We start from the raw sequence: 26,987 nt of genomic DNA on the forward strand, positions 1-26,987 counted from the left end.
CTGGTACTGCAATGTCGATGCAGGTGTTTTCAAAGAGGATGGATACTGTTCAATTGGATTCTTACTCAGAAATCATCACGGAGAGTGTGAATATGCAATGCATTGTGCGATTGAGGGGCATTTTGAGCCAATCCTAGCTGAGGCTATGGCAGTACGTGAAGCGTTATCCTGGTTGAAATCCATTCCACAACGACGAGTTACAATTCAAACCGATTGTTTATCAGTAGTAATGGCAATCACACAACCGTCGGTGCAGTTCTCTTATTTATCTGATATCATTCAAGATTGTCTTTCTATTATGCAAGATTTAGATTCTATAGCTATTTCTTTTGTTAAACGTTCAGCGAACCAGACAGCCCATACACTAGCTAGGGCGGTCAAGTCTAAGTCTGTACGTCGTGAGTGGGACAGTCCTACTTTTCTGTTTGATGTTCTTCGTTCAGATTTAAATTAATATAAAGTTCTTTATTTAAAAAAAAAAAAAAAAAAAACAAAAATACAAATCTGATTAATCCTCTAGGGCCTCATTCGACCGACTAGCGCCTAGCGTTTTTTACAACACTGGTTACAAATATAGTTTACCATATCTCCAAGTTGCTCATTCATCCTGACATAGGTTGTAGAGATGATATTTTTTCCAGTTTTTCACGGACAAAGTGACAATCTATTTCAATATGCTTGGATTGTCCATGAAATATTGGGTTAGAAGCAATATGAAGCGTTGCTTGATTGTCACACAATAAGTTCCTTTCAAGTAACATAAAATTTGTTCTGGCGCAGTCCAGTGATCAATGGTGGGAAAAGACATGAAGTGGCTAAAAACACGAATAGAATATGTTATATCAGGTCTACACGAAGGCTTAGCTCCAAATTTTTCTGTTTCTGACAACAAATGAAGAACATATTTTCTGAGATGGGAAGATTCATTCCTTACTTCTTGATACTTCAATTCCCAAGAAGTATTTTAGAGCTCCCAGATCCTTGGCATGAAATTGACCGTGGAGAAAGGTTTTTAGAAATGAGATTCCTGAAAATCACTTCATGTAATGACAATATCATCTACATAGACAACCAGGAGAATGATATACGATGCATAGTGTTTATAAAAAACAGAGTGATCACACTTGCACTTCTTCATCCCAAACTTGTCAACTACTTGACTGAACTTCTTAAACCATGCTCGAGGACTTTGTTTCAAGCCCATATAGAGATTTAGGAAGACGACAGACCTTGCCATACTCCCTCTGAGCAATAAACCCTAGTGGTTGCTCCACATAGACTTCTTTGTGAAGGTCCTATAAAGGCCATTTTAACCACCGGAGAGAACGTATCAGAGTAATCAACTCCATAAGTCTGAGCATACCCTTTTGCTACAAGACACGCTTTTAAACGAGCCACTGATCCATTAGAATTAAGTTTAACAACATACACCCATCGACATCTAACCGACTTCCTGCCATAAGGTAAATCTACCAAATCCCAAGTAATGTAGCATTGCATCAGCCAGGATGTGATAAGGCCTCCGAGACGGATTTAGGAACAGAAGTCGATGAGAGGTTAGTATAAGAAACAAAAGCAGAAAGAAGGTAGGCACATGAACGTTTACCTTTGAGTAGGGCAATAGGAAGATCAGGATCATCTTGACTTGTGTCAGATGGTGGATCCGATGGCGGAACATATATTGGTACTGGACTAAAAGCTGGAGGTTTCTGACGTCTAGAATATACCTGAAAATTGGCGACTTAGGCGTTGTTGGGAGCGCAAACAGTTGAGCGTGCATTCTGTATTTCTGTAACATAACCCAAAAAAACATTGTGTATGTGTAGCTTCTAAATTTACATCTAGACACGCCTCCAACAAGGCGCTAGGCGCAGAAAGGAGCACTCAAGGGCATGCCTCTTCAACAGAACACACCTTTTGGCTTCCCAGGCGACATGCTTGGAGCCTAGAACCTAAATAACTATACTTTCAAAACATATTCTAACACACGGACTTAGAAACAAATAAATTTAGAAACAACAGAAGAAAAAACATTCAAGTAAACAGAAAGGCAAGCATCAAGTAGCAAAGAGAAACAAACACACGGACTTTAAAAGGAAAATGGGGGAGAACTGTAGAGCAAAAGAAAAAAGGCAGAAGATAGAGATTCGAGACAATGATAACAAAAAAGGACGATCCAGCTGACTATGACCCCAAGGGTGGTGTGTTTGTTTTGAGGGCATAGTTATTAAAGACACAAGGAGCACTAAGATGCACTAATATACAGTAAATCAAAATAATATATAAGATCATAAATAATAACAATTAATATTTCTAAAATGTAACAAATGTAACAAATGTCAAATATAAATCATATCCAATTATACATAATATTAAGACCTAATACATCTTTAGCCCCTGTATTTGTCCAAAAAAATCAATTGTCCCCTTAAACTTTCAAAACCTCCTATTTACCTCCAGAAATTGCTCAATGTTGACTCTCTGAATTTTCTTAAAATAACCTTTTGGTCCCCCTACTTACCGTGATCTATTTGGCCCCTAAAATGTATGCATTTCAATGTCAGGTATGATGCTGACAGTTAAGAATTTAGAAAATAGGAGAGAGAGAGATTAGAATTAGGAGGAGAGAATAGGAGAGAAGGAGGAAATAGATTCTTCATTTAACAGCTGAAATGTATGCATTTCAATGTCATGTATGCATTTTCCTTTTAACAGCTAAGTAATTGTTATAGAATAAGTCAATGTAATAAATGTAAGCATGGCTAAGTCAACTAAAGCATGCCTAAGTCAACTAAATCATTGTTAGAGGCTGCTGTGGGCTTACTATGTCTCCTTGATTGAAGGAGAACCCTATATATATATGTGTATTGTTCCCAAGTAAAATATATCAATGTAGCATCTTACTCTATATGGTATCCCATGGATTTCTCTCTATTTCCATGGTCTGTTACATGGTATCAGAGCCTAAGGTCTAAGGTTTCTGAATTCTTTTTTCTGGGTAGTATTTCCAGAGTTGTGAAGTATTTCCAGAGTTGTGTTTCTGCAAGGGTTCAAAATTTTCTGGGTAGTATTTCCCAGGGTTCCATTTCTGTCAAGAGCTTGGGTCTCTTGAATACTCACTGTTGGGACGTCATTTTATCTCACCACCCCTCTGGTTCATCCTCTCTGCCTTCAATCGGCGTTTCCTCACATTCCAGCCACCCTGTGCCGTTATCGCTATAAGAAAATTCCTCCTTACATGGGATCAGAACCTTGTTTCGGCTTCTGTCTGGGGTTTCTGGGTTAAGATTCCAGAATTTGTTTTCTGCCTTGTGAGCAGAATTTTTGGGTTTGTAATTTTGGGCTGTTTCTTTCAGCTCAATGGATTGTCGCCATTCCTTTTCCACGGCCGTCGCGTGTCTGTTCCGTTAGTTTTCCGGTGAATCTCCTTTCTGTTGACATTGGCATTTGCTTCTCTGTTTCCGACAAGGATTGTTGTCTGCTGTCGTCTTGTCATCTACCTTCCGCCTATCCGTTTTGTTCTTCTGAGTTGCATCCCCCGGATTATGTTTTATATCCTGAAGTATCTTCAGTTTCTTATGTTTTATTTTGTTTTGAGTGGTATTGTCTTTAGACTATGTTATCTCTGTATGTAGCAAGCTGAGCATGATTAAAAGCCATGCTTCAGCTTGAGGGGGAGTGTTATAGAATAAGTCAATGTAATAAATGTAAGCATGGCTAAGTCAACTAAAGCATGCCTAAGTCAACTAAATCATTGTTAGAGGCTACTGTGGGCTTACTATGTCTCCTTGATTGAAGGAGAACCCTATATATATATGTGTATTGTTCTTAAGTAAAATATATCAATGTAGCATCTTACTCTACATGATATCCCATGGATTTCTCTCTATTTCCATGGTCTGTTACAGTAATGAAACTTAACAGCCAAGAAACTAAACTTAACGGCTAAGAAACTAATAGCTAATTACTTAGCTGTCCTACGTTTATACGTAACATTCAACTTCCCCAAAATCTCCTTTGTTCTGCCACGTGGATTTTGGGTGGTCAATAAGTCACTTCACACAAGTTCGGAGGTAAATAGAAAATTTTGAAAATATAAGAGGGGAGTTGAATTTTCTGGAGAAATACAGAGGCTATCCATATTAGGCCTAATATTAATCATAAAATGCATGAAATAAATTTCAAATTAACTAGTAACTCTTCCATAATCGCAATTCATAATAGTAATTAAATATAAAGACTAATTCTCAACCAAATCCTAAGTTAGGACCTGTTTGATAACTTGTAATTTAAATATAAAGACTAATTCTCAGCTAAATCCTAAGTTAGGACCCGTTTGATAACTTATTTCAACACTTTTAAGTTAAAATTAGTACATTAAGTGCTTTATTATGTGCTTATTAATTTTTAGCCCGTTTAATAACCACAAAAAAGTCAAAATATTTAAATTAAAATTTTAAGGTAAACATTATAATTAATATTTCCAAATTAAGGTACAACCCGCCACCTATTTGCAACTGAGATATATCAATCAAACTCGTGACGACCTTAGACTATCCACCAAAAAGATACCTCTTTGTGCATCAAGAAACTTTAATGTATAGTTTATTTGGTAAGTGGATCCGAGACTGTAGGTGCCCCTCAGCCAAAAAGCATATACACATGCATATATGAAGTAAAGAAAAAGAATTTTTGAACGTAAACCTGTAAACCTGTAAAGGCGATGCTTTGCAAGACTATGGGAACTACCTGGCCTCTTTACATGGAATCTACAATTAATAGCAACCAATAACATGTAGCTGTAAACTCCGATCCATAGATGATGCTCAAAATACCATAACCACGCATCAATAACTCAAGAATATCTAGAAAACAAACTACAGTACAGCCAACAGCTAACAAGTCTCCTTGAGCAAGATAAGACAATAGCTGAAATGGTGTTTTTTCGATATGTTATGATGATATTAGCAAAACTGATATATTTTATGGGTTAAATTTCCTTGAACTATATGAATTGTACTTCCGCTTGATTCTGAAAGAAAGCCTTATGACAGTAAAATCTTTAAAATGTTGCAGAATTTAGAAGAAGAGTCATTAAATATGTACGTAAACTCAAATTTAGCGAGACTGCTTCCAAACAATAGATGCAAAATTTTAAAAATTGAGATCGCTTTTATTACGAGCTACAAAATTTTCATGAGAACATTCTAGTGACAGAAGAAGTACCCATGGGGACTGACTTTTCATTGGCAAAAATAAGTAGGCTTACAAAGAGCTTACAAATTAATCAGTATACCTATCTAATAGTGAGTAACAATCCGAAATAGATCAATCTACAATTGAAATGAATTAGGTTTCCTATAAATTAGTAAGAGTTGAATTTTGCTGGTATTACCTACTTTGTGAAGGTAATACAATCTAGCCAAGGGAACGAGCCAGGTGGAGTGGGGAGAGAAGCTGAATGGTTTATTATCCAATATGGCAATAAGATGAGAAAGAAAAGGGAATAGAAAGGGGTTAACGAAAAGGTTGAGCTTCAAAACCCACTAGTCTTGACAAAATGGCATGCAATGATGGGAAGATTGTGTAGAGGGAACAGTCTGTCTTTGAAATTTCTGCACAAAGGAAAATGGAACAATTATCAGTACAATGTGCGAGATTCGGGACTTGAGGATATACAAGGAAAAAAAGGAAAGGAAATAAATTTGAATTACAACAGGTCCGATGAGCTCGAAGGCCTACAAGGAGGTAATGCTATTGCAGATGTAGGCCCATATATATCAAGGGTTGTGATTAAGTTTCCCTATAGACATCTACCACCAATTGAAACTGTATGAATTTCATTGAACAAATGCCTATCCTTTAGAAAATGCATGGACTCAGTTTTGAGCAACTTTTGCATCCATGATATATGGTTCCCCTTTTGACCCCAAAATATAATATATGTGGTTCCCAAAAATCTTGGGAGTTTGAGAACTAGAGTTTTTCATAATATTTGACCTTTGACATTGTTATCAACCCTAAAATTACATAAGCAAAATCTCATATTGGTTGGAAATTACCAGATTGAAATGCAAACCAAGAAATTGAACATCACGAAGAGTGCAAATAATAAAAACAAGGCAACTGAACAGGAAACCTACACATCCTAGCAAAAGCAAATCCAAGAAGCATAGCTAATTTATATTTATGAAAATGTTATGCCATAACCCTTCAAAGATCTTATAAGCAGCACTAGTTCCGTGGAGTCATTCCAACCGTATTGTAGCCAGCTATACTCGTAATCTTACATTCTTCAATCAATCTTGCTCCACAGCCTCCGGATACTAACTTTTCAATCCCAAAGATGCTTTTTGACATCAATAATCAAAAACAAGATTTCTCCAACATTGAACTGGCATAATAAACTGCATTATATACCAACCAAATAACCCCCTTATATTCTCCCATCCTTGAGTACATCCCTAATGAACTTCTCAATCTTAGCACCCATCCTCACAAGAATAATGAAGAAAGATAAAGGTGTTGGGCTTTGGAGACTAATAGATTAGGGTTTCTTGAGGAGTATAAATATAGCCTCTTTCTTTGTAATCCGTAAATTATTGTGTGTTTGTTTGTGTTTCGTTATAAAGAGCCCCCAAAATGTCTTGTGCCCTGGCTTTCTCTATCAGACTAGGCGCAAAAGGCCAGCGCCTCTCTTAAGGCAACCTGCCTTTGAGGTGCAGAGGCACTGACCTCAAATTGCGCATAGGCAATTGCCTAGGGCACCTTTGACATCACTTATCAAATCCTTTGCCAAGGAACTAAAAATAGAAACTATCTGATGATGTGAAGCAATATGAGAGAGGCCCTGTTCGGATGCATCATTATTTCAGTGAACATAGTGTCTAATGATAGACTATAAATCCAAAATGTGCAGTTTCAAACACATAGGTACAAATATACAAATAATAGGGTGTCCACAACAATATTACCCATATTAAAGCACAGCTATAGATGTGAAGCAAGTCCTAATGACTTTCAAATTTTTCTAAACTGAAAAAAATATATATTTTTATTAAATTTTAATTGAAGGTTTCCTTGAAATTTTAATTTATGGTAGTCAGTAGTCACATTATTGTAGGAGTAAATTTAGTATTGATTATTGAATTTGTCAATTTTCTTAATAACTAACAAATTTCATTTTTAAGAGAAGTTAGTCTGAGAATCAAAAACAAAATTAGCACTTACAGATGACATCTTAGTGGTTGAAAAATATTGACTAACCAGTAACAAATTTATCTTGGTGACTAATTCGAAATTTTTCAGAAGGAAATTATAAAGAAGGTGATAGAGAATAGTCTAGTCCATAGTAGGAATATTCTGGAAGGGGTGAGGTGTATGGGATAAGGGCATTTCGGGTATAAGATGTTAGTACATGTTTCTAGGGTATGAGTCATTAGTATATAAAGAATAGTTAGAGAGAAGGAAAGGGAGTTTTTGGGTATAACCATAGTTATTAGACTCGTACGAGTCGACTGACTCGTACGAGTCGATACGATCCAGGAGGATTTCGAGTTGACTCTATGGTCTGACTCAAAACCTTCCTGAATCGGCCATGACTCGGCCGAATCGTTGGTGACTCGGCCGTATCGGCCGAGTCGGTCGAGTCATGGCACTGCTTGAAAGAAAAAGAAAAAAAAACTTACAGACAGGGGGCGGCGGAGCCAGAGGAGGCGGGAATGGTTGGCCGACCCTCCGGCGCCGGAAAGCCCCATGGAAGGGAGCTTCACTAGGATCTGTCATGGCTGGATCCAGCCATGGTTATATTTTGAAGAAAATGAATTGGCGAGGAGGAAGAAGAGACTGTTTAGATTTCTCTTTTCTTGCCAATTGACCATTATATCCTTAGTTATTTTGTAATTTATTACTTTTTGAGTTAAAGTTACCAACCAACAGTCCCTTGACTTGAATATAACAGTAGATAGGTGAACTCCTTTACTTCGAATTTAATACAACAACAACAACAAAGCCTTCGAATTTAATACAATACAGATAAATTTAGCTCCTATCTATATGGCTCTCTTCTAGGAAGGAGAGAGAACTTTAATTTGAATTTTAATTTAAGTATTTAAATGATAACTTGATATAATTTCTATTTTGATATTAAAATTTCCTTTTTAGACTCATATTTTAAATATGGTTAATATTTTATTTTTTTATAATATTTTAAAATTGATCCGTATCTTACGATTCACAGTCTCGATTCACAAAATGAGATTTCGAGTCATGAGTCGTATCTCGATTTAACAACTACGGGTATAACCTTTTGTATTGCTGTTGCACAGGGCTCTACTTAGTAGAGAGGGAGAGGGAGATTTCTCCTGTGGGGAGTAGGGCATTAGCTCTATCCAATTTATCCTTGTATCTTTGTTTTCCTTTTATTTATCTATAAATCGACATTTCTTTCTGATCTTATCATCCTTCTATATTGAGTTTCTATCATTGGTCCGACCTGCCGGATGGAAAAAGGCTCAAGAATGGAGACATGGGTAGAAACTCGGTTCAGCGTCCTTGACAAGAGATTAGATGGTTGGCAAGATAGCATTGATGGGTTGCAAGATAGCATGGATGAGTTAGAAATGAAGGTTAAGCAGTTCAGTGAATCCCTCATTGAATTTCAGAGGGAGTTTAGACACTTAGTGTTACGGACAAGCACGCAGGAGAAGAAAGATTTGGTTGTGGATGAATATATCTCTCCTATTTCCCTTCATCCTGATGAAGGAAAAGAAGCGAAATACTGTTCACGGCAATATCAGCAATCCCAGACAGAGTTTGCTCTTGAAGGGTTTCAAGGGAGTGCATTAAAGCACCAAGCAAAAAAGTTTGACATGTCACCAGAGGCAGAACAAAAGTTATTAGGTCAAGCTATTCCTATAGTTATATGGGCTGGGCCTTCTAACAACATGGGTCAAGATAACCCACAAAAGAAGGAAGTGGAGCAATTTAAGTGTAAAAGCACCGCCGCATATAACGCTCTCACATATCAAAATCCCTCTGTTTTTTGTCCCCCAAAACAGAGGACCCTTCAAATTGTTGGTGATGCTTTGACAGAAGCAGCAAGTATGAATCAAAGTATCAGTCTCGCTACGCAGCCAAAATCGTATGAATCAAAGTATCAGTCTCGCTACGCAGCCAAAATCGGAGCGACGACAGATGATACGGTTAGAAAAACAGGGGATGGGAGAAGTTCACTGGATTCACAACGGTGAACAACGAAACGCCAACGATAATGGAAATCGACTGGAAAAGGTACGATGCATTATTTCTGATGAACCTCTTAGGCGGTGGTGGACACTAATAATGCAGATTGAGGATATGATTTCATCCTGTGAAGAAAGAAGGTTTACAGGTGACTTGGCAAATGTGATATGGACTTGTTATCATGTAACAATTAAGTTGGGAGGCCTAAACGCACCGTTTAAGAGACCCATAGAAACCAACCCACCTATCTCCGATACGGGTCAAGGTATTTGGTTCAAAATGAGGGTAGATGACTCTCAATCCAAGAGTACCAATCCAAGGCAATTTTACTCTGTTTTATGTTACCGAAAACAGAGTATCAAGTTTCCCCAGTTGCGTCAAAAGAATTTGGAAGATGGTATAGATGAAGGAGACTATGTCGTGGGCTACATTCCTTGTAGGAGCATTGAAAAGGATGATGGCCATTTTTATGATTTGGTGATTACAAATCTGGCAATGAGAGACGAGGGCTTAAGGCTCATCCACCTATCTGACGGTAAAGCTATTTTAACTTTGATGGGTACAAGGGTTAGCCATGAATTCATTTTGGAAGAAGTTGGAAAACCTGATTTCTAATTGTCAAGTAGGAGTTAGGATTTTGATTAATGTTAGTAGTGGAGCACATAGGTTGCATGACAAACCCATAGGTCCCACCATTTGTTCACTCTCTTTCAAGTGGAATGAAATTTCTACAGACTCATATCAAAACAGCCTACCCAGAAGAACCACTAATCAAACACAGCCCAAAAAATATCTCATTAGTGTTGCTTCCTCTCCTAAGCATCTGACCTATGTTCTAGAATTTTTTTGTCCAAATAACCCAAGACAAAGAATCAATCATCCAAGACAAAGAATCAATCGGAATTCTAGAGTTCCTCTTATGGATGTTCCAACTCATAGCCTAGCCATCGATTTATTACGAATCATTTCTAATGAAGAATTTAGACTCCCGGAAGATAAGGGTTTGGTGGTTGTAAATACTTTAGGAACCGGCAATACTACTGGATTCTTCCGCACACAGGTTTTCGATGATGCTAACCAAGCTCAATAGGTTGTTGAAGAAGAGTATACATGCTGGATTAGAAAGCAGGGTGGATTGTCACTTAATACTTCCATTTCGAGCAAGGCAACATTAAGACTCACTCTGGTTGTTGTCAATAAGCAACAGATCGAATCGTTTTTTTACAGTCTGGAAGTTTCTGTTCCCTTATTACTGCAAGGAACAACAGTGTTTCAATGGTTGATTGCATGGAAGATTAAAAAGGGTTCTACATTCAACAAACATTCCTCTTGACTCCAGTCTTGAGGACAAGACTGTTTGAAGGGGTGGGTGATGATAGAGAATAGTGTAGTCCATAGTAGGAATATTCTGGAAGGGGTGAGGTGTATGGGATAAGGGCATTTCGGGTATAAGATGTTAGTACATGTTTCTAGGGTATGAGTCATTAGTATATAAAGAATAGTTAGAGAGAAGGAAAGGGAGTTTTTGGGTATAACCTTTTGTATTGCTGTTGCACAGGGCTCTACTTAGTAGAGAGGGAGAGGGAGATTTCTCCTGTGGGGAGCAGGGCATTAGCTCTATCCATTTTATCCTTGTATCTTTGTTTTCCTTTTATTTATCTATAAATCGACATTTCTTTCTGATCTTATCATTCTTCTATATTGAGTTTCTATCAGAAGGTCCTACTACCAAAACAAAATCCTTAAGATTCCTAGCTAAAAGAAAGATAAACAAGAGTCAATATTACTAATAAAGCATAGTCAAACTCCAAACGAAGCCATTCACAATTAATAAAAACAAAAGCAGCATCTAATAGGTTTGGCAATGCCACTGAAAATATTCAACATAAGTTTGCAACTCCAATCTTAATACTGGACCCCCAGCTTAACTTGTTAGAAAAAGCAAGCAGTAGTTAGTCTTAGGTCATTTTCACTCAAGGAAAAATATAGTTTTGACTGCAACTAGAATCAGACTATGTGAAAAATACGAAGCAAAAGGACCACCTTGCCATTTAAGTATACTTACTTTTTTTTATTATTCTCCTTTGAAGTCTACTAATTCACTGCAAGGGGCATAGAGCTTAGCCACTTGCTCCTCTGCTTCAATGTCATTAACCACACCACGACATCGTGGGAAGCCACAGTAGCAACCAAGTTGCTCATCGATTGAGAAAAACCTGAAAGGAAAAGAGATCAGCATGAAAAAGAAACAAGGAAAATATATATGCTTACAAATGGTTTGAGAAGAACCTATAATCATAAGTGAGTTCCTCCCATCTTTTAATATCTCTCTTCGCAAATATGATTATATGCTGATCACCATTGACACTTATTACTCTTGAATAGCAATTGGGCTGAATCAAAACAAAGTTAAAATGAGTACAGTTACCAAAAACACATGTTATAGAGATAAAATGAAAAGGCTAAAACTAACTGAAGAAGCACACCTCACATGAATGGTTAATCAGATGAGCAATGCTTCCTGCCCTTGTGGCGTCAATAACTCGTTCATCATCAATGCGAAACATGTATGTCCCAGCACCCTGCGTTAAAAAGATTAGTATCTTTCACCATATATGCTTGATCATACCAAATATAAGCCTACTAAGAGGAACACCAATGACATCATCTGTAGAGAAACATACCACCAACGAATTGTATATGAAGTGCTCCCTCCTGTCAGCTATAGGAGGTCTAACAAGTTCGCCAGTGTATTCAATCATCTAAGAAACATGTGGTTCAGACAAACTTAATAATGCATACACTTTTGGAAAAGAAATATATATTCTTCAATCAGCAAATAAACTCACCATATCTCCAGCCTTATGTGGATGCTTCGCAAATATTCCAAATCCATGAATCCCTGATTTGCCTATACGAAAAAGCTCCCAATAATCAGATGCAGAATAAACAAATGAGTGCAAAGTTCCAAAACCTCTTTCATACAAAACAGGATTCATATATAAACTGAATAACTATGTCATAATACAGAAAAAGAACACAATTAAAACATGCATGTGTACTTGCAACTTCTGTACTTGTCCATGCATACAGTACATCCATATCATGCAAGGGAAAAAAAAGTAGAACTCAAGAATATAAAATGAGAAAGAAGAAAAGAATAGAAGAATAAAAGTTTTACGAGTGAAGTTGAAATCAAGAAGTATGTTCCTTACAACATAAGTAACTACGAAATTAGAACTAGAAGAAAATCACTGTGACAAAGACATAGCAGGGAGTATCAATCTGAATGGAAGTTAATCATGTGCCAACAATGAACCTCATTACCCTTGTCTTAAGATGTGGGATATATAAAATACTGCACTGCAATATTTACAAACACAAATAACCCAATGAGAAAGTAAGCTAAAAAAGGAAACTGTTTAATTAATACAAAGGTACAGGGACATACATGCAATCTACCATCTAAATGAAATTTTAATCTAAAATACTGTGAAACGCAAGGACAACCAAACATGAGTATTATGCTTTGACTTTAAAACAGTATAAAATCTATGAAATTTCTGAAATTAAACGAGTCCAACACCCTATAGCACACCTATATATACAAGTCAAAAAAAGTTTGAGATAATTCTTGCAAATTAGCAAATAATAATTATGATCATTAACTTGCTTTTATTTATCATAGTTCAAACATATAAGAATGGAAATGATGTATGCTGTGAATAAATAGAAAAGAAAACTAACCAAAAGCTAATCTCTTTCTGAAGGTTTTCCGCATACATTGATACTTCTCAACCATAGATAGAATATTGTTAGGAGCATCAAGTTGAGAGGCTTTTAGCCTTTGAAGAGTAGAGGAGAACCGAGAGCCTGCGACCCCATTTGAAGGCAGTCTATTGCCTGATGACTGATGCTGTGTGTAACCACCAACCAAGTAAGGTTGGTTCTCAACAAACAAGCGCTTTGAGGATGCAGCAGCAAGGGCTTCAGGTTCTTTCCGCCCTCTTCTTCCAGAATAATTGTAAGGCTCTACCACAATGAAAAGAAGGATTTCAACCCACATAACATAAGAATTTTGTCTGACGAAGCTTAAGATATTTAATTATATAATTGAAAATTCAAAAAATGTTGCAAGCAATCATGAAGTGAAAAAAATGTCTCAAATCAATATATATTTTCCCGACTTTAAAGCTAAAAAGCATGCCAAAGGGACACATACTAAAAGTGCCAGGAAGGACAGAGAGGTGAAGCATACCACTACGAGCACAACCAGATGGATTACATGGAGGGATATAGTCAGAATATCGATGGGCAATCCGACTAATCCTTTCATCAGTCATTGGCCGCTCATTGGATGGCTGCCTATGCTTCTTGCAAAACGAAAGCAGGCGAATACACTGATCGACTTCCTCATCTTCTACAGTAAGGAGATGGACCCTTTCCTCATCCTCAAGCTATATAAAAGCCCAGAAAGATTGAATAGAACAAAATAAAAGTAATATCATCAATAAGCAAAGCCAAGTATGGGGACACTGAAAACATGAGTACAAATACAGCAGAAAATCTGAAGGTGCGATTTCATTTGACAAAGGTAAATGATTACCTCAACACAGAGGCCAGCTGCACGTGCACAGAGTGGATGATATGCCACTCGACAAGTATTATTAGAACACTGTACACAGAAAACATTTAAAAGGTTACAATTAATTATGGTAGGAGAAATTTGAAAAAAGAAAAAGGAAAGATATAACAAATAACTCTCTACAACAGAATGCATTTGTAACCAACAAGTGAACATACTTCATGCCTCCTAACTTATATATTTAAGACTGCCTGTTCATAAAGCATTCAATGTAAAGTTAGTGCAGAACTTCCTCATTATGAAGCAAGGGTAACTGACAGAAAGAAACAAAGAATATAGAAAATGAAATTGAATTAGAAGCACGTTCTGTCAGCTTCTATACCCAAGTTAGTATTATAACCTTCAAAGAAACTGATAACAGTAATACATATGAGAAATGATCACTCAAAAGACCAACACAGTTCGAAGAAGCTCTATTTCCTTTATTTGAATTTCATCAAGTCTAAAGCGCATGTATTGTTTGGGCAAGTAAGCTGGTAAAGCAAACAAAATTTAGTGTTTCTCATGCTAAGAAAACTAAACTTAAGTTTTTTTCCTCACTACATTCCCCTAGTCTTTTATTCCTTCAGTAATAATTTTGGGAATAAAAATGTCAGCTATATGGAAATATCAAACCTGAAAACGGAAATAAATACAAACACAGCTGCACAAGCAATGGAGCTCTTAAATTGCTACTTATGTCAGACAGAATGAACAATTAATGCACACTACTGGAAACTCACAAAAATATCAAAACTAAGTTCCTAGAAAACTGAGAATTGTAGTCGACATGCATTATCAAGCATATTCAGGATGTCAACAAATAATTTCTCCAACTGTAGGGAGTCTTATAATCACATCTATTTCAATCAATGAGCTGTTGGCCTTAACCCATGGATGATTATAGATTTTCACGCCAAAACAACAGTCCAAACTTATTGGTTTTGAACTTTAGATAGCATTTTTCGTTCTTGATTTCTTCCGAAGTGTAAATCCTTTGAAAATGAAGACTAGTTTTGAGACCATAAAGTCTTGGGATTATAAATGCCCAATCCTGTAATGATTCAGTTCAGCATTTAAGATAATAAAATTGTTCGCAGTTAATTTACATTAATCATAATATGAGATTATAGTCTAATATGCCAGTGCTGTAAATCCTTTTAGAAAGCTTGATTGTCTGCCAAACAAATGCATGCACCCTAGCCCTCAAGAAGAGCAACATACCAGCCTTTCAAGCTGTCTTTCATCAGAATTCACAACCAACACAATTCTTTTGAACAGAAGACAATATATGTTAACAAGGTTAAAGTGCAATGCCTCAGGGCAATGCTAAATCATCTAGTGTACTCTTATGAGGATAAAATTGATCTTACTTGAATGCAGGCTCCATAAGCTACACCGCAAATGCTACATAAAAGCTTCCAGCGATCCTGCATAGAATTGAAGTATGAACAAATGAGGGAATAAATTCTCATACTTCGAGACAAAGAAATCCAACTAATGGAACTCTGAACACAAGCTCCTTCTTCATACTAGCATGCAATAGTACACCAACCAGTTCTTAAAATAAGACATCAGAGGAAAAAGAGTACCTTATTGATTCTATTCAGCCCATCAATAGGTTCCATTCTCTTGATATCAGACAAGCAAGTTTCTGTAACATAAGCTTAGTCACAATACTAGTTATAAAGAGTACTCAAGTCAAGTGTATGATATAGTTACAAACCAGGTATCCATATGGCACAAGCCAGATGAGCCCAGCGTCCATCAGTTGTAGGCTTCATAGCACCACCTAAGAAAAGTTGATTTGCAGGCTCAGTGATGTGTAATATTCATTGCTTCTTACAGAAAAAAAAAAAAGGCTCAGTAGCTTTGGCATACCTATAACAGGACAAAGGCAGCAAGGTGGGAAGTCGGGAGCCTCAGGACGGCATAAGTTGCATAGCCATAGGACACCATCAACAGGTTCTAATTCTCCATAGCATCTGGCATGGACCTGAGTGTACATTACTTCTGATGAAACTAATGGGGAGACTACAAGTTATATAAAATTTGAAATCAAACATAAAGATTTACGACATTCCAATAAGAAGAGAAAAAATCTGGAAATAACAGTGTTAAATGAGCATCATGTTTATAAAAAAGAAAACAATGGTGAAAACTGCAATCTGCACTTAATTTTTCTTAAAATGTTGAAGTAGTTCAATCCACAATGCATATCCCATGGTATCCATAAAGTGACACTAAGAAAGCAAGTGCAGGAGCCTTACCATCATTCTGCATTTATCACATTGCAGGAACAGATTGTTTTCATATTCCTAGAAGCAGAAATCCATAGTTAGAATGCGAACATCAAAATAATAGTAAGGCGGAAAGCAGAATTTCAATCTATAATCACAAATTACAAAACAACTTGCTGAAACCAAAATGAGAAAATAAATGCACTGCAAAACATGAGAATAAACATCAAAATGTTCAAGAACAGTTCCCATGATCGTTTCTTCTATTCAAAGCAGGAGGATAACCGTTAAGCGAACACTTGTTGTCAAAATAGTGCTAAGAAAGTCTATTGAATTTTTACCTCATCCATATGACAGACACTGCATTTGTCAAGGTCTTTCCAATCAACACGGACAGGTCTGTAACCAACAGGTAAATCCCGATATCTTTCAGCAGATAACTTGCTCAGAGACATTTTTGAAGGAAGTCTGGATTTTGATAATCCCTGTCAACACAGTTAGAAATAATAAGCTTCCAATTAAAACGCATAAAATTTCCTGAGAAGAACTTTGAGAATCTACATCACATCAAAGGATCAAAGATTTTTAGCAACACATCATAAAACACCAGGGGAAAATCATTCTTATCCATGAAACCTGATACCAGTTCTTGAATTTGTTACATGCAGATATAGCATCAGCTTCCTATAAATCTGACTGACTTGTTTGATAACCCACACAGAGCTCTAGCAGTTGTGACAATATGACACCAAGATATCCTAACTTGTAAACTCCTGTTCCAGCACTTCACTTTTATCAATCTCTAAATCATTTCAGTACAATGAGCTCTTATTGACCATATCCTAAACTCAACTGCCTTGACCAAAATATTTCCAGTATGTCATCAACTTCAGTTTTTGCTATTGACATAAATGCAAAGATCACATATCATATCTTCAGCCTAAAAGCTAGTATATTTCATTTGAAGGTGGCCCAGCACTTGATGCTACTAACATGCTACCAAACAAAGTCATGTCTAATAAAATAGGAGCAATAGAAAACACAGCAAAAAAATTTTGAACCCAACAATTGTTACAATTTTAAATCCAATTTTAGAACTCTATTCTAACTTTATAAGCAAAATTATAATCTCTTTTTGACCACACCAGAGGCTCATTTCACTTAGAATAATTAATTATTGGCAACCATGATCTCCACATCCTAGTGTACATTTAAGGGACAGCCAAGAAAAAGAAAGCAGAAGATCAGGTAGCTAGCACTTCTCTGCTTATTGAGCGTTTTAGAATTTCGAAGTCGGAGTAAGAATATTTCAATACTCACTAATATAAACAAAACACTTCTTTGATGTCTTTGATAAAGATGTCCGACAAGAAAGGTAAACAACAAAGAGAACCACATTGCAAAAGTAAGCAGCACGCAAGAAACCAAGTCATTGGCTATCTATGTGGTGGAGAGTAAAATATTGACTAAAAGGAAATACCAAGAAATAATATTAAGGGATGAAAATGCACACCAGTATAGATACATATACTAAGTGCAATTTGGCATAGTTTATGGTGAGAGATAATAGATAGCATACCTTTATAAGTTTCATTACTTCAGGATTGGAGAAACCAAACATGTCAGAGCCAGATTTACAGATTCTTTGTACAACACCTTCAGCCTTACAACCGTTGGAAGCATTGTCTTGTAATGTTCTTAATCTTTTGTATATTTTATCCCAGCAAGCTGATGGAGTTGATCCTTTGATCTGTAAAGACGCAATAATCATCATTAATAATACATCGGCAACTTGGATCCTAGGTACTAAATAAAGCATTAAATGAAGGCATCACACTAATGCAAAACAGACATGACAACAACAACAACAACAACAACAACAAAGCCTTAGTCCCGAAATGATTCGGGGTCGGCTAACATGAACCATCATATAAAACCGTGAAAATCAAGTCGTGTCAGCGACACAGATTCGCTCCCTCCACTCCGTCCTATCCACTACCATATTTTCCTCAATTCCCAATAAACTCATATCACTCTCGATCACCCTCCTCCAAGTTTGCTTAGGTCTTCCCCTACCCCTCACCACTACATCCCTTTGCCACTCTTCGGTTCTCCTAACCGGCGCATCAAGCGCTCTACGTCTCACATGGCCAAACCACCTTAGTCGGTTTTCTCTCATTTTATTCTCAATAGATGTAACCCCTACTTTTGTCCTAATTATTTCATTACGCACCCGGTCCTTTCTCGTGTGACCACACATCCATCTCAACATACGCATCTCCGCCACCGACATCTTATGGATGTGGCAGTGTTTCACTGCCCAACACTCCGTACCATATAACAATGTTGGTCTAATTGCCGTCCGGTAGAATTTTCCCTTCAATCTATTAGGCATGCCGGGATCACAAAGGAAACCCGTAGCACTCTTCCACTTCGACCAACCAGCTTTAATCCTATGGGCAACATCTCCATCTACTTCTCCATCCGTTTGGATAATAGATCCTAAATACCGGAAGCAATCCGAGGCCTGAACAACTCTCCCATCTAGGGTGATTGTCCCTGCCTCCCTACTCCTACGGCCGCTAAACTTACACTCCAAATATTCTGTCTTACTTCGACTCAACTTAAAGCCTCTAGATTCTAGAGTTTGCCTCCATAGTTCCAACTTCATCTCCACTCCTTCTTTCGTCTCATCAACCAACACAATATCATCTGCAAACAGCATGCACCATGGTATACCATCTTGAAGTGAACTTGTTAGTTCATCCATAACGATGGCAAAAAGAAATGGGCTTAGTGCGGAACCTTGATGCACTCCAATCGTAATAGGAAACTCTTCAGTTTTCCCAACACTAGTACGTACACTCGTGCATACTCCCTCATACATGTCCTTTATGATGTCAATATATTTCCGCGAAATGCCTTTCCTTATCAAGGCCCACCAAAGTACTTCCCTTGGTACCTTATCATATGCTTTCTCCAAGTCAATGAAAACCATATGCAAGTCTTTCTTCTTATTTCGATAGTGCTCCATTAATTGTCTCATTAGATGGATGGCTTCCATAGTTGATCTTCCCGGCATAAAGCCAAACTGGTTTTCCGAGATCTTCACCGTCCTCCTTAGCCTTTGTTCAATCACTCGCTCCCAAAGTTTCATAGTGTGACTCATTAATTTGATTCCCCGATAGTTGGCACAATCTTGGACATCGCCTTTGTTCTTATACAAAGGGATTAAGGTACTTTTCCTCCATTCTGATGGCATCTTATTGTTTCTCCAAATTTTGTTGAAGAACGTCGTCAACCATTCGATTCCTCTTTCTCCCAAACATCTCCAAATCTCAATAGGGATGCCATCAGGTCCTACTGCTTTCTTCAACTTCATCTTACTTAATGCCATTTTGACTTCACCCTTTTGAATTCTCCGCAGGCATTCATGATTTATCATATCGTGATGGATACTTATATCTACAACATCTTGTTGGCGATCTCCATTAAATAAGTCATCAAAACAGACATGACAGTTGGAAAGAAAATAATTTGGCCAGGCGTAAATTCAACTAGTTGATTCTGACATCCCCGCAGGGCTTTGTGAGTTTCATAGCACAAAAATGGAGTTTACAAATAAAACCCATCCAGGTTCATAAGACATATCAATTTAGCCCTTATTGGTAGGTAATCTGTAAATTACACTGTAAATCCTCATTGAGGTCTGTTGTTTGGCCTGATCTTGGGAATGGGTAGGCCTACCCTCACCTAAACTTTTTATGCATAAAGAAAAGATATAGGGAAGTTTTTAATAAGCTTCACATATATCTAGATTTTAAGAGATTACAAAATCAACCATCTAATTTTATCATCTAACCAATCAAACATCTCAGTTGTTCGATCTTCAGTCTACATAATCCAGTCAGGTTAAATAATTACATTACAGAGCAAATGCACGCATTGAGAAGATAAGTAATTTTGATAACTCTTCATTAAAAGAGAAAGAGATGTGTTACCTGTCACAATAACACAAACTCATATGAAATTAATCACTGAGCAAAATAATTTGCCAAGTAGAATACAAAATAGTGCACTTAATTCTAAAATTATGAATTCATTTCTATGCTCCTATATTTCTAAACAGAATTGGTGGAAGAAAAAAGAAATTAGAGACAATCAAGTGTGACATGTAGATATAGTATATTCTACAAACAGGATAGAAAACATTGGATGAACAGTACTCTAAACATAAGTTTGTTGCTTATATGTAAAGATAATTGATTTATAAATATAAACACTATAAATAATTAAATATTAATGTCAATGAAACTAGTACAAAAATAGCATAACCAATCAAACAGAAAAATGTGGATCATGTTAATATAATACCTTAAATTAAGAAATAGAATAACTATAACTCATTTATATAAGTTAAATGGGAAAAATAAAAATACCTAAATCTGATGTTCTACACTAAATGTTCATTTCCATTTTGTCTTTTAATTCATAAACTCTTCCTAATTCTATTGTTTAACAGTTCCCACAAGGTTTCCCTAAAGTTGCTGCAGATATTCTGAAATCCAAGAAAAAGAAATACGGGTGAAATTTTCCAAGAGGTTGCAATGTCTCAAACATGCACAAACTGGAAAAATCCCTCAATAAACTGGACAGTGGCTTGAACATAACCGTATCCAACATGACCTAGTTTGCTGGAAAGTTTGGGGCCAGTTTGAGTAAAATAATTTGCTGTCATCAGCTTTATTGGAGTCGAACCAGGTTTATCTCAATTCCGACCCAACCTGACCCAGCCCTACTCTAATTCATATTAATTTAGTGAGTGAAATATCAATATTTACTTGACTATGCAAAGTGGCTATGACAAAAGGCAAGAATCCAAATGCATCTAGGAAAATTCAGTTTCATAAAATGAACATTAGAAAATCTATTCATTTGTATCTTAAGATAACATCATTCCATCTCACCTGCTCCCCATCATCCAATGTCACTCTAAATAGAGGCCGAATCTTAGATTCAGCATCTCTCAATACTTCCATCTTATATACAGTACAAACAGCTGGATCTGAAATTTACAGAAAAAGGCAAAAGAATGAGGAGAAGGAAAGAGCATAGAACCAAGATTATAAGGGTACAAGTATACTTTTAAGATTCCCAAAAAGAACCTTTAGCACAAATAACCACCTGTTATTGAACTAAACTTCCTCAAAGCGGTATATCCTTCAGGCCAGATGAATCTATCATCTTGAAAATATTCCGAGTCTTTTACAATCTTTCCTGCAGAAGAAGTTGGTAAGCAAGTAAGTATAAATAATGACTAAACCAATCCACAGGGAGGGTTTACTAATAATGAAAAGTTCTTCTTGCTTGAATATGTGGAGTTATCATGTACAAGATCTTATTGCTAAACTGAAAAAAGAAAAAGAAAAAGAAAATTGCATGTACAAGTTCTTCTCGCTTGAATATATTGAGTCATCAAAGCAAACAAAAAACACATAATTGCAATATCTCATATGCTTGGGGTTGAATGGTGCATTAAAATTACCAGTTGCCCATAAAGCTTTAAAAGCTAAGTTAGAAAATACAAATTATTAAATAATGAATTGAATGCAGTTAAATGCACAAACAAATTTCAAACATGTCTTAGCTTTAAAAAAATTATAGCAAACCTAGTACACTACAGACAATTGAGACAATAGCTAGGACCCACATTTGTGTCCCCACTACCTCTAAGGTCCATGGTAGTACAGGTTTATATAAGATCTCACAAAAGGAAGAAACTGCAAGAGCCAAAAGAAATTACCTAGGCTTACTATTTGCAAATCCCCAATAGAATAAGGAGAAGTTTCCAGGCCTATCAAAATTCTCTGTATAGCTTCATCTTTTGGCCATTCTTCACCTGAGTCTGTACTTCCTTCATCCCCACTACTATGACAGCTGTCAGCATGCGTATGACTTTGAAGTTGCAGCATTCTTCTTGGAAGTTTTTGTTCACTCAAATACCTGGTCAAAGACAATAGTTTGTAATTGGCAATTCCACAATGAGGCCAGCCTCGTTAGCTATTTCAACTCTTAGAAGAATAGCAAAAAGATAAAAGCTTTCGGCAACCATTATGGATACTTTCATCCAATGAAATTTCAAGCCAATAAATTAAGGATAGAAGAAATTTGTAGGGACAACTTCAGTATCTGCACAAATAAACTAATTCTACAGATTCAAACAAAACTCAACAAACCTTAATGCCAGAAAATTATAGAGACATATGGTTAAGATTTCATGAATTCTGACCATGCAACTAATGCGGCCATGGATACATGACCTTGTTTCCAAGGCGATAAAAAGTTCAAAAAAAAAAGTGAGTAATACACAAGATATAATCATATAAGGACAAGAGAGCAGGTGACGATACTGGAACTATTGTATTAAGAATAACATACAAATACATGAAATATAAATAAGCTTACACTTTTGCTTCTTCCATGCTTCGTGTGAAATGAGGTCTCTTGCACTTCAGGTGAAAAGATGAGAGAAGTCCTTTAAGAAATGAGGTTACCTGTTTCGGTTTAACTCTGAAGAATCACAATATAATGATGCAATCAGCATATGGAAAATGCAAAAATCCTCTGAAACAAACAACAGACGTAAAAACAACTTCTTCAACAAAGAATCACAAACCTCGCAAAATCATGGGTGCCAAAAAATTGAACAAATACTGATCTTTCTCCAGAAGATCTGTTTAAGCCTTTGCGTTCCCTGATAAGGGATTCATCCACAACAATTGCTGGCCACATGGCATGACCTGCACTACAACAATTAAGAGATATAGTCGGTGTAAAATCTAAAAGGTGAATCATTTCCATGGCAAGATAGCAAGTAATGTAAGAAATCTGAAATTACATGTAATTGCATAATTAAAATTATCTTAAAGCATAATACAATGCAAGCGCACACACAATTCTTAGTTTATTAGTTTACAAGCAGCATTATGGGCTCCTTTCATAGTTATTAAAGGAGCCAGGGATTCTGGAGCCTAGGCAGAAGGCTCAAGTGCACGCCTAAGCGACACAAGGCTAAAGAAAATAATATATAAAATGACAAATAACAACAATTAATATTCATAAAATGCAACAAACAGTCAAATCCTAAATCATATCCAATTATCCATAATCTTAATCATAAATTATGGCCCAGTCGCACTACGCATCCCCGCTGAGCGAGGGTCCGGGGAGGGGTCCCACCACAAGGGTGTACTGGGGGCAAGCCTTCCCCTGCCAATTTATTTGGCAAGAGGCCGCTCCTAAGACTCAAACCCGTGACCTCTTGGTCACACGACAACAACGTTTACCGTTGTGCCAAGGCTCGCCCTCCTTAATCATAAATTATTGCATGAAAAATAAATTCCAAATTAAGTAATTAACTATTAACTATTAACTCTTCCATAATCATGATTCATAATAACAGATTCTAAATTTAAAGACTACAGTTCAACCAAATCCTAAATTAATAGTTTAAGAACTACTTTTCATGAAGACTGAAGTACGCAGTCCATATTCATCACTCATCAAACTCATCACCACCACTACTATCATCATCTTCAACTCCAAGTCCAACATCAAATTCATCTTCAAGGTTACAAAGCCAGATTCTTCTTCCTTCTCATCTCTAATAACTATAGGAGTTCTTTCTCAAACACTAGAAGGTGGTACTTTAGCCTTGTTCTTTGGCCTAGGCCTTGCACTTGAACTAGAGGTATTCATGATATTTTTTCCTACTCCAGTATGATAAGCATTTTCTGCAACCGTATATGATATAAATTTGGAAGGGTTGAGATTGAAACAACCACTTTTTCACTTGGAACCCTAAAAAACATTGTTTGGCTTGTAAATTGCGCCTAGGCACACCCACCTTTAGGCTTCTTAGGCGACATGCCTTGAGCCTAGCGCCTTTTGAGCATGAGGCATGCCTTTGATAACTATGGCTTCTTTAAATGTTAAGTCATGCAAACAATGAAAGAAGATAAGTATGTGCTTCCTAGACAGCTATTTTTTGTTCTCCAGCTTTCATCTATTAGTTAATGTCATGGAACCAATTGAACTAAAAGCTTAAGCAGATAGGCAAGCTCAATAAATCAACAAATGGGGTTGGGATTCGAACCCTTGATCACTTGATCTAAGAAGCTATGATACCATGTCTGGGAACCAATTGAACTAAAAGCTTAAGTTGATACTTAATGCCCAATTCATATTAATATCTGACGGTTAATAAGTAATATAACTCTTAATGCACCTACACCTACTAAAAATCATATGTAGCTACTAGCTTTCATTCTTAACTTGTCATCCAAATGTTACAACATAAAATTCTAGTTTCCATAGATCCTAAATGTTTCAATCCAAATTTTTTTCATTATGGGAATTGAAAACAGATTCAGCACTTTTGCAGACAGATTATAAGCATGCCCAAGTATCTATTATTTCTATGAGAATGCAGAATTGAGAACCAAACAAAAAAAATAGAAGACCAACAATGTGATTTATATCAAGTGATGTTGTAGAGGCTATAGATGCTATATGCACGATCCCTACATTATAAACTGCAAAAAGATCAATTAAATAAATAAATAAAAGCAGTAATTTTAATGCAGACCAGTAAGTTTTGCCCATATAATATCCCCAGGCTCAAGATCTTGGCAGTCATCCAAAACAGCAGCCAATGCGACCATCTCATCATAATCATTGCTATCACCGTCAGTACTTTTTACACTGAAAGAAAAGTTCAATTGTTCCATCTCCTCCTGAGAAATAAAAAATCTTATTTTCTCATTTGAAAGAACCAAATCCTCTTTATCTCCATCTTCATATTCAACCTGCACCAAATGCATTCCAATCAGAAGAAGCCTCCATATTTTGATGGCCCAAGATATTCCATCATCTTAGAAAAAATATATAGAGATAACTTGGCATCAGAACCACACATGATGATGTTTAGTCTCTGAACAGTAACCAACAATGCGTCCATAATACCAATCAGCATCCAATGGCCAATAAACCTGCACAAAATCAGATCAATTGTGCATTGGACACTTTAGCAAGCATTAGATACAATTCTAAGCTTCAAATTTTATGAATAAAAACAATGGGAAACGTAAACTTGCCTTGCATTGTAACTCAAGGAACCTTTTAGGATCAACGTCTTCCAAATGCAACCTATTCAAGTAGAAATAGAGTCCTTGAAAACAATACTTTCAAAAAGCACTTAAACAAATTTAAACACAATAACTCCCCCAACCCAGCACACACACTCTGGCTGATGATGGAGTAGAAGCAGAAAACTGACATAAGTAAGGCCAACTCCAAACACGTATAGAACTCAACTAAGGGGAAATAGCTTAATTAGAGCCAAATAAATGCTTGGCTTACCTCATCAACTTTTTAATCCTCTAAATTTGTTAATATCCTACTACATTGTCTCGTCAATTCAAATGCAGCTTATAAAACTTAATAATTTTAAGGGCGCAAAAGAACAGGCAGGTAAAAGCAACTAACTAGCAATCAGTTTGGTTGTCGCTGATCCCAGAGAATCCTACACTTCAGCCTAACTAGTTAATTGTCTCTGATAGATGAAAAAAGGTAAAAACCAACCTGACCCATCTTTTAGCAGTAGGAGGCATCAACAAAAGCTTGTCACCATTCTTCAAAGAATGACGCTTCTTTTTCCGAGAAATCTCACTAGTATTATTCACATTATTATTCCGGCAATCCCTCAATCGAGGCCGATCAATAGCTCCTGAAACGCTACTATCAACGCCCAATTTCACCAACTCACTGCTGCCAATCCTTCTCTTTTTCTGCTTCCTCATCAAATTATCATCCATCGAGTCCTCAAATTCGCAAGTATCAGTCTCAACAACCACATTAGGCACTAATTCAGCAGCGCTTGCAATCAATGACTCAAAAAACGAAGGCGTCGGAGAAGAATGCCGGGTTCCCTTAGGTCGACGACTGTACACATGAATGATCTGAGGGTGAGGCCTATCAATATTATGATCATCATGAACAACAAACTTCCTCGCTTTAACCTTTTTCGACATGACGTTAGATGATCCACTAGCGCTAACGCAAAAGGAGGCAGCCGAATAGACACGCTCAAGTGACACGTATCGAAGCGGCGGAGTGGTGTTATTATCGACGTTAATGTCGTCGTCGTCATCGTACTCCCGCCCAAGCGGTGGGCGTTGGAATATGTGATGGTCTTTACGTGTATGAAGGAATGCTGCCATGGGAATGGGAATAAGAGGGAGAGAGCAAAAGAAATTGGTAAGGTTCTTTTGCTCCCTCTCACGGTTTTCTGATCAGTGTCGAAGTAGAAGAATCAGGGGGATTTTGGGAGGAATTGTAGGAAGGGGAGAGAGTATTAGGGTTTAGAGATGAAAAAGGAGAGAGAAAAGGAAAAGGATATTTGGATTTGGGATCTTATTTGGAGGGAGGGGTTTTGCCCAAATTTATCAGTTTCCCGCCGTGTTAACTAAAGCTGTGAGAGAGAGATCTCGCATGGCTGTTTTCTTGTCTTCTTTTTGTTTTTATGAAGTTTTTATTTTTAATTAGGACCAAATCGAGATTTTTTTTTTTTTATTATTTTGATCGTTTCTTTGACTGGGGTGCAGTTAGGGGTTACTAAATAAACCGTCTAGACCCATTCACATACTCTCCAATTCATACATACCTACGTTAATGGGCCGAGTTTGGATACCGAAAATTGACATTCGATCCAAGGCGTTCTGAGATGAATGATCTCGAAATTCAACCTTGTAAAAGCTTCACCGATTAGGTAATCACCGACTTGGTTTAAATTCGTCAAAGTCTACTTATTTTTTGAACGG

The 26,987-nt window shown here is 36.8% G+C and overlaps 1 protein-coding gene across 10 annotated transcripts in view; it reads right to left on the bottom strand.

The window, feature by feature from the left end:
- Positions 1-26,667, bottom strand: part of LOC136222413 (histone-lysine N-methyltransferase ATX2-like) — a 62,474-nt gene extending 35,807 nt beyond the window's left edge. For 7 of the 10 annotated variants that reach the window (XR_010685629.1, XR_010685631.1, XR_010685630.1 and 4 more), the window contains exons 1-24: positions 25,750-26,667; positions 25,263-25,314; positions 25,083-25,157; positions 24,755-24,974; positions 22,784-22,907; positions 22,573-22,677; positions 21,911-22,110; positions 21,292-21,384; positions 21,075-21,172; positions 17,687-17,857; positions 16,449-16,592; positions 16,138-16,185; positions 15,749-15,863; positions 15,594-15,659; positions 15,460-15,521; positions 15,241-15,297; positions 13,850-13,918; positions 13,502-13,700; positions 12,991-13,275; positions 12,093-12,154; positions 11,928-12,005; positions 11,730-11,825; positions 11,533-11,636; positions 11,309-11,459 (exon numbers count right to left, since the gene is read on the bottom strand). Coding sequence is in view for 5 of the 10 variants with exons in the window: in XM_066010152.1 (XP_065866224.1) it covers positions 11,318-11,459; positions 11,533-11,636; positions 11,730-11,825; positions 11,928-12,005; positions 12,093-12,154; positions 12,991-13,275; positions 13,502-13,700; positions 13,850-13,918; positions 15,241-15,297; positions 15,460-15,521; positions 15,594-15,659; positions 15,749-15,863; positions 16,138-16,185; positions 16,449-16,592; positions 17,687-17,857; positions 21,075-21,172; positions 21,292-21,384; positions 21,911-22,110; positions 22,573-22,677; positions 22,784-22,907; positions 24,755-24,974; positions 25,083-25,157; positions 25,263-25,314; positions 25,750-26,387 (3,303 nt within the window). In the remaining 5 variants the exon portion in view is untranslated. Of the gene's footprint in view, positions 1-4,698; positions 4,770-5,223; positions 5,616-11,308; positions 11,460-11,532; positions 11,637-11,729; positions 11,826-11,927; positions 12,006-12,092; positions 12,155-12,990; positions 13,276-13,501; positions 13,701-13,849; positions 13,919-15,240; positions 15,298-15,459; positions 15,522-15,593; positions 15,660-15,748; positions 15,864-16,137; positions 16,186-16,448; positions 16,593-17,686; positions 17,858-21,074; positions 21,173-21,291; positions 21,385-21,910; positions 22,111-22,572; positions 22,678-22,783; positions 22,913-24,754; positions 24,975-25,082; positions 25,158-25,262; positions 25,315-25,749 lie in introns of those variants that run through there. The other 3 variants (XM_066010153.1, XM_066010150.1, XM_066010154.1) reach the window with 3 other exon arrangements.
- Between the last annotated feature and the right edge of the window lie 320 nt (positions 26,668-26,987).

Source organism: Euphorbia lathyris, chromosome 3 (assembly GCF_963576675.1).
Source record: "Euphorbia lathyris chromosome 3, ddEupLath1.1, whole genome shotgun sequence".
Lineage (NCBI taxonomy): Eukaryota > Viridiplantae > Streptophyta > Magnoliopsida > Malpighiales > Euphorbiaceae > Euphorbia > Euphorbia lathyris.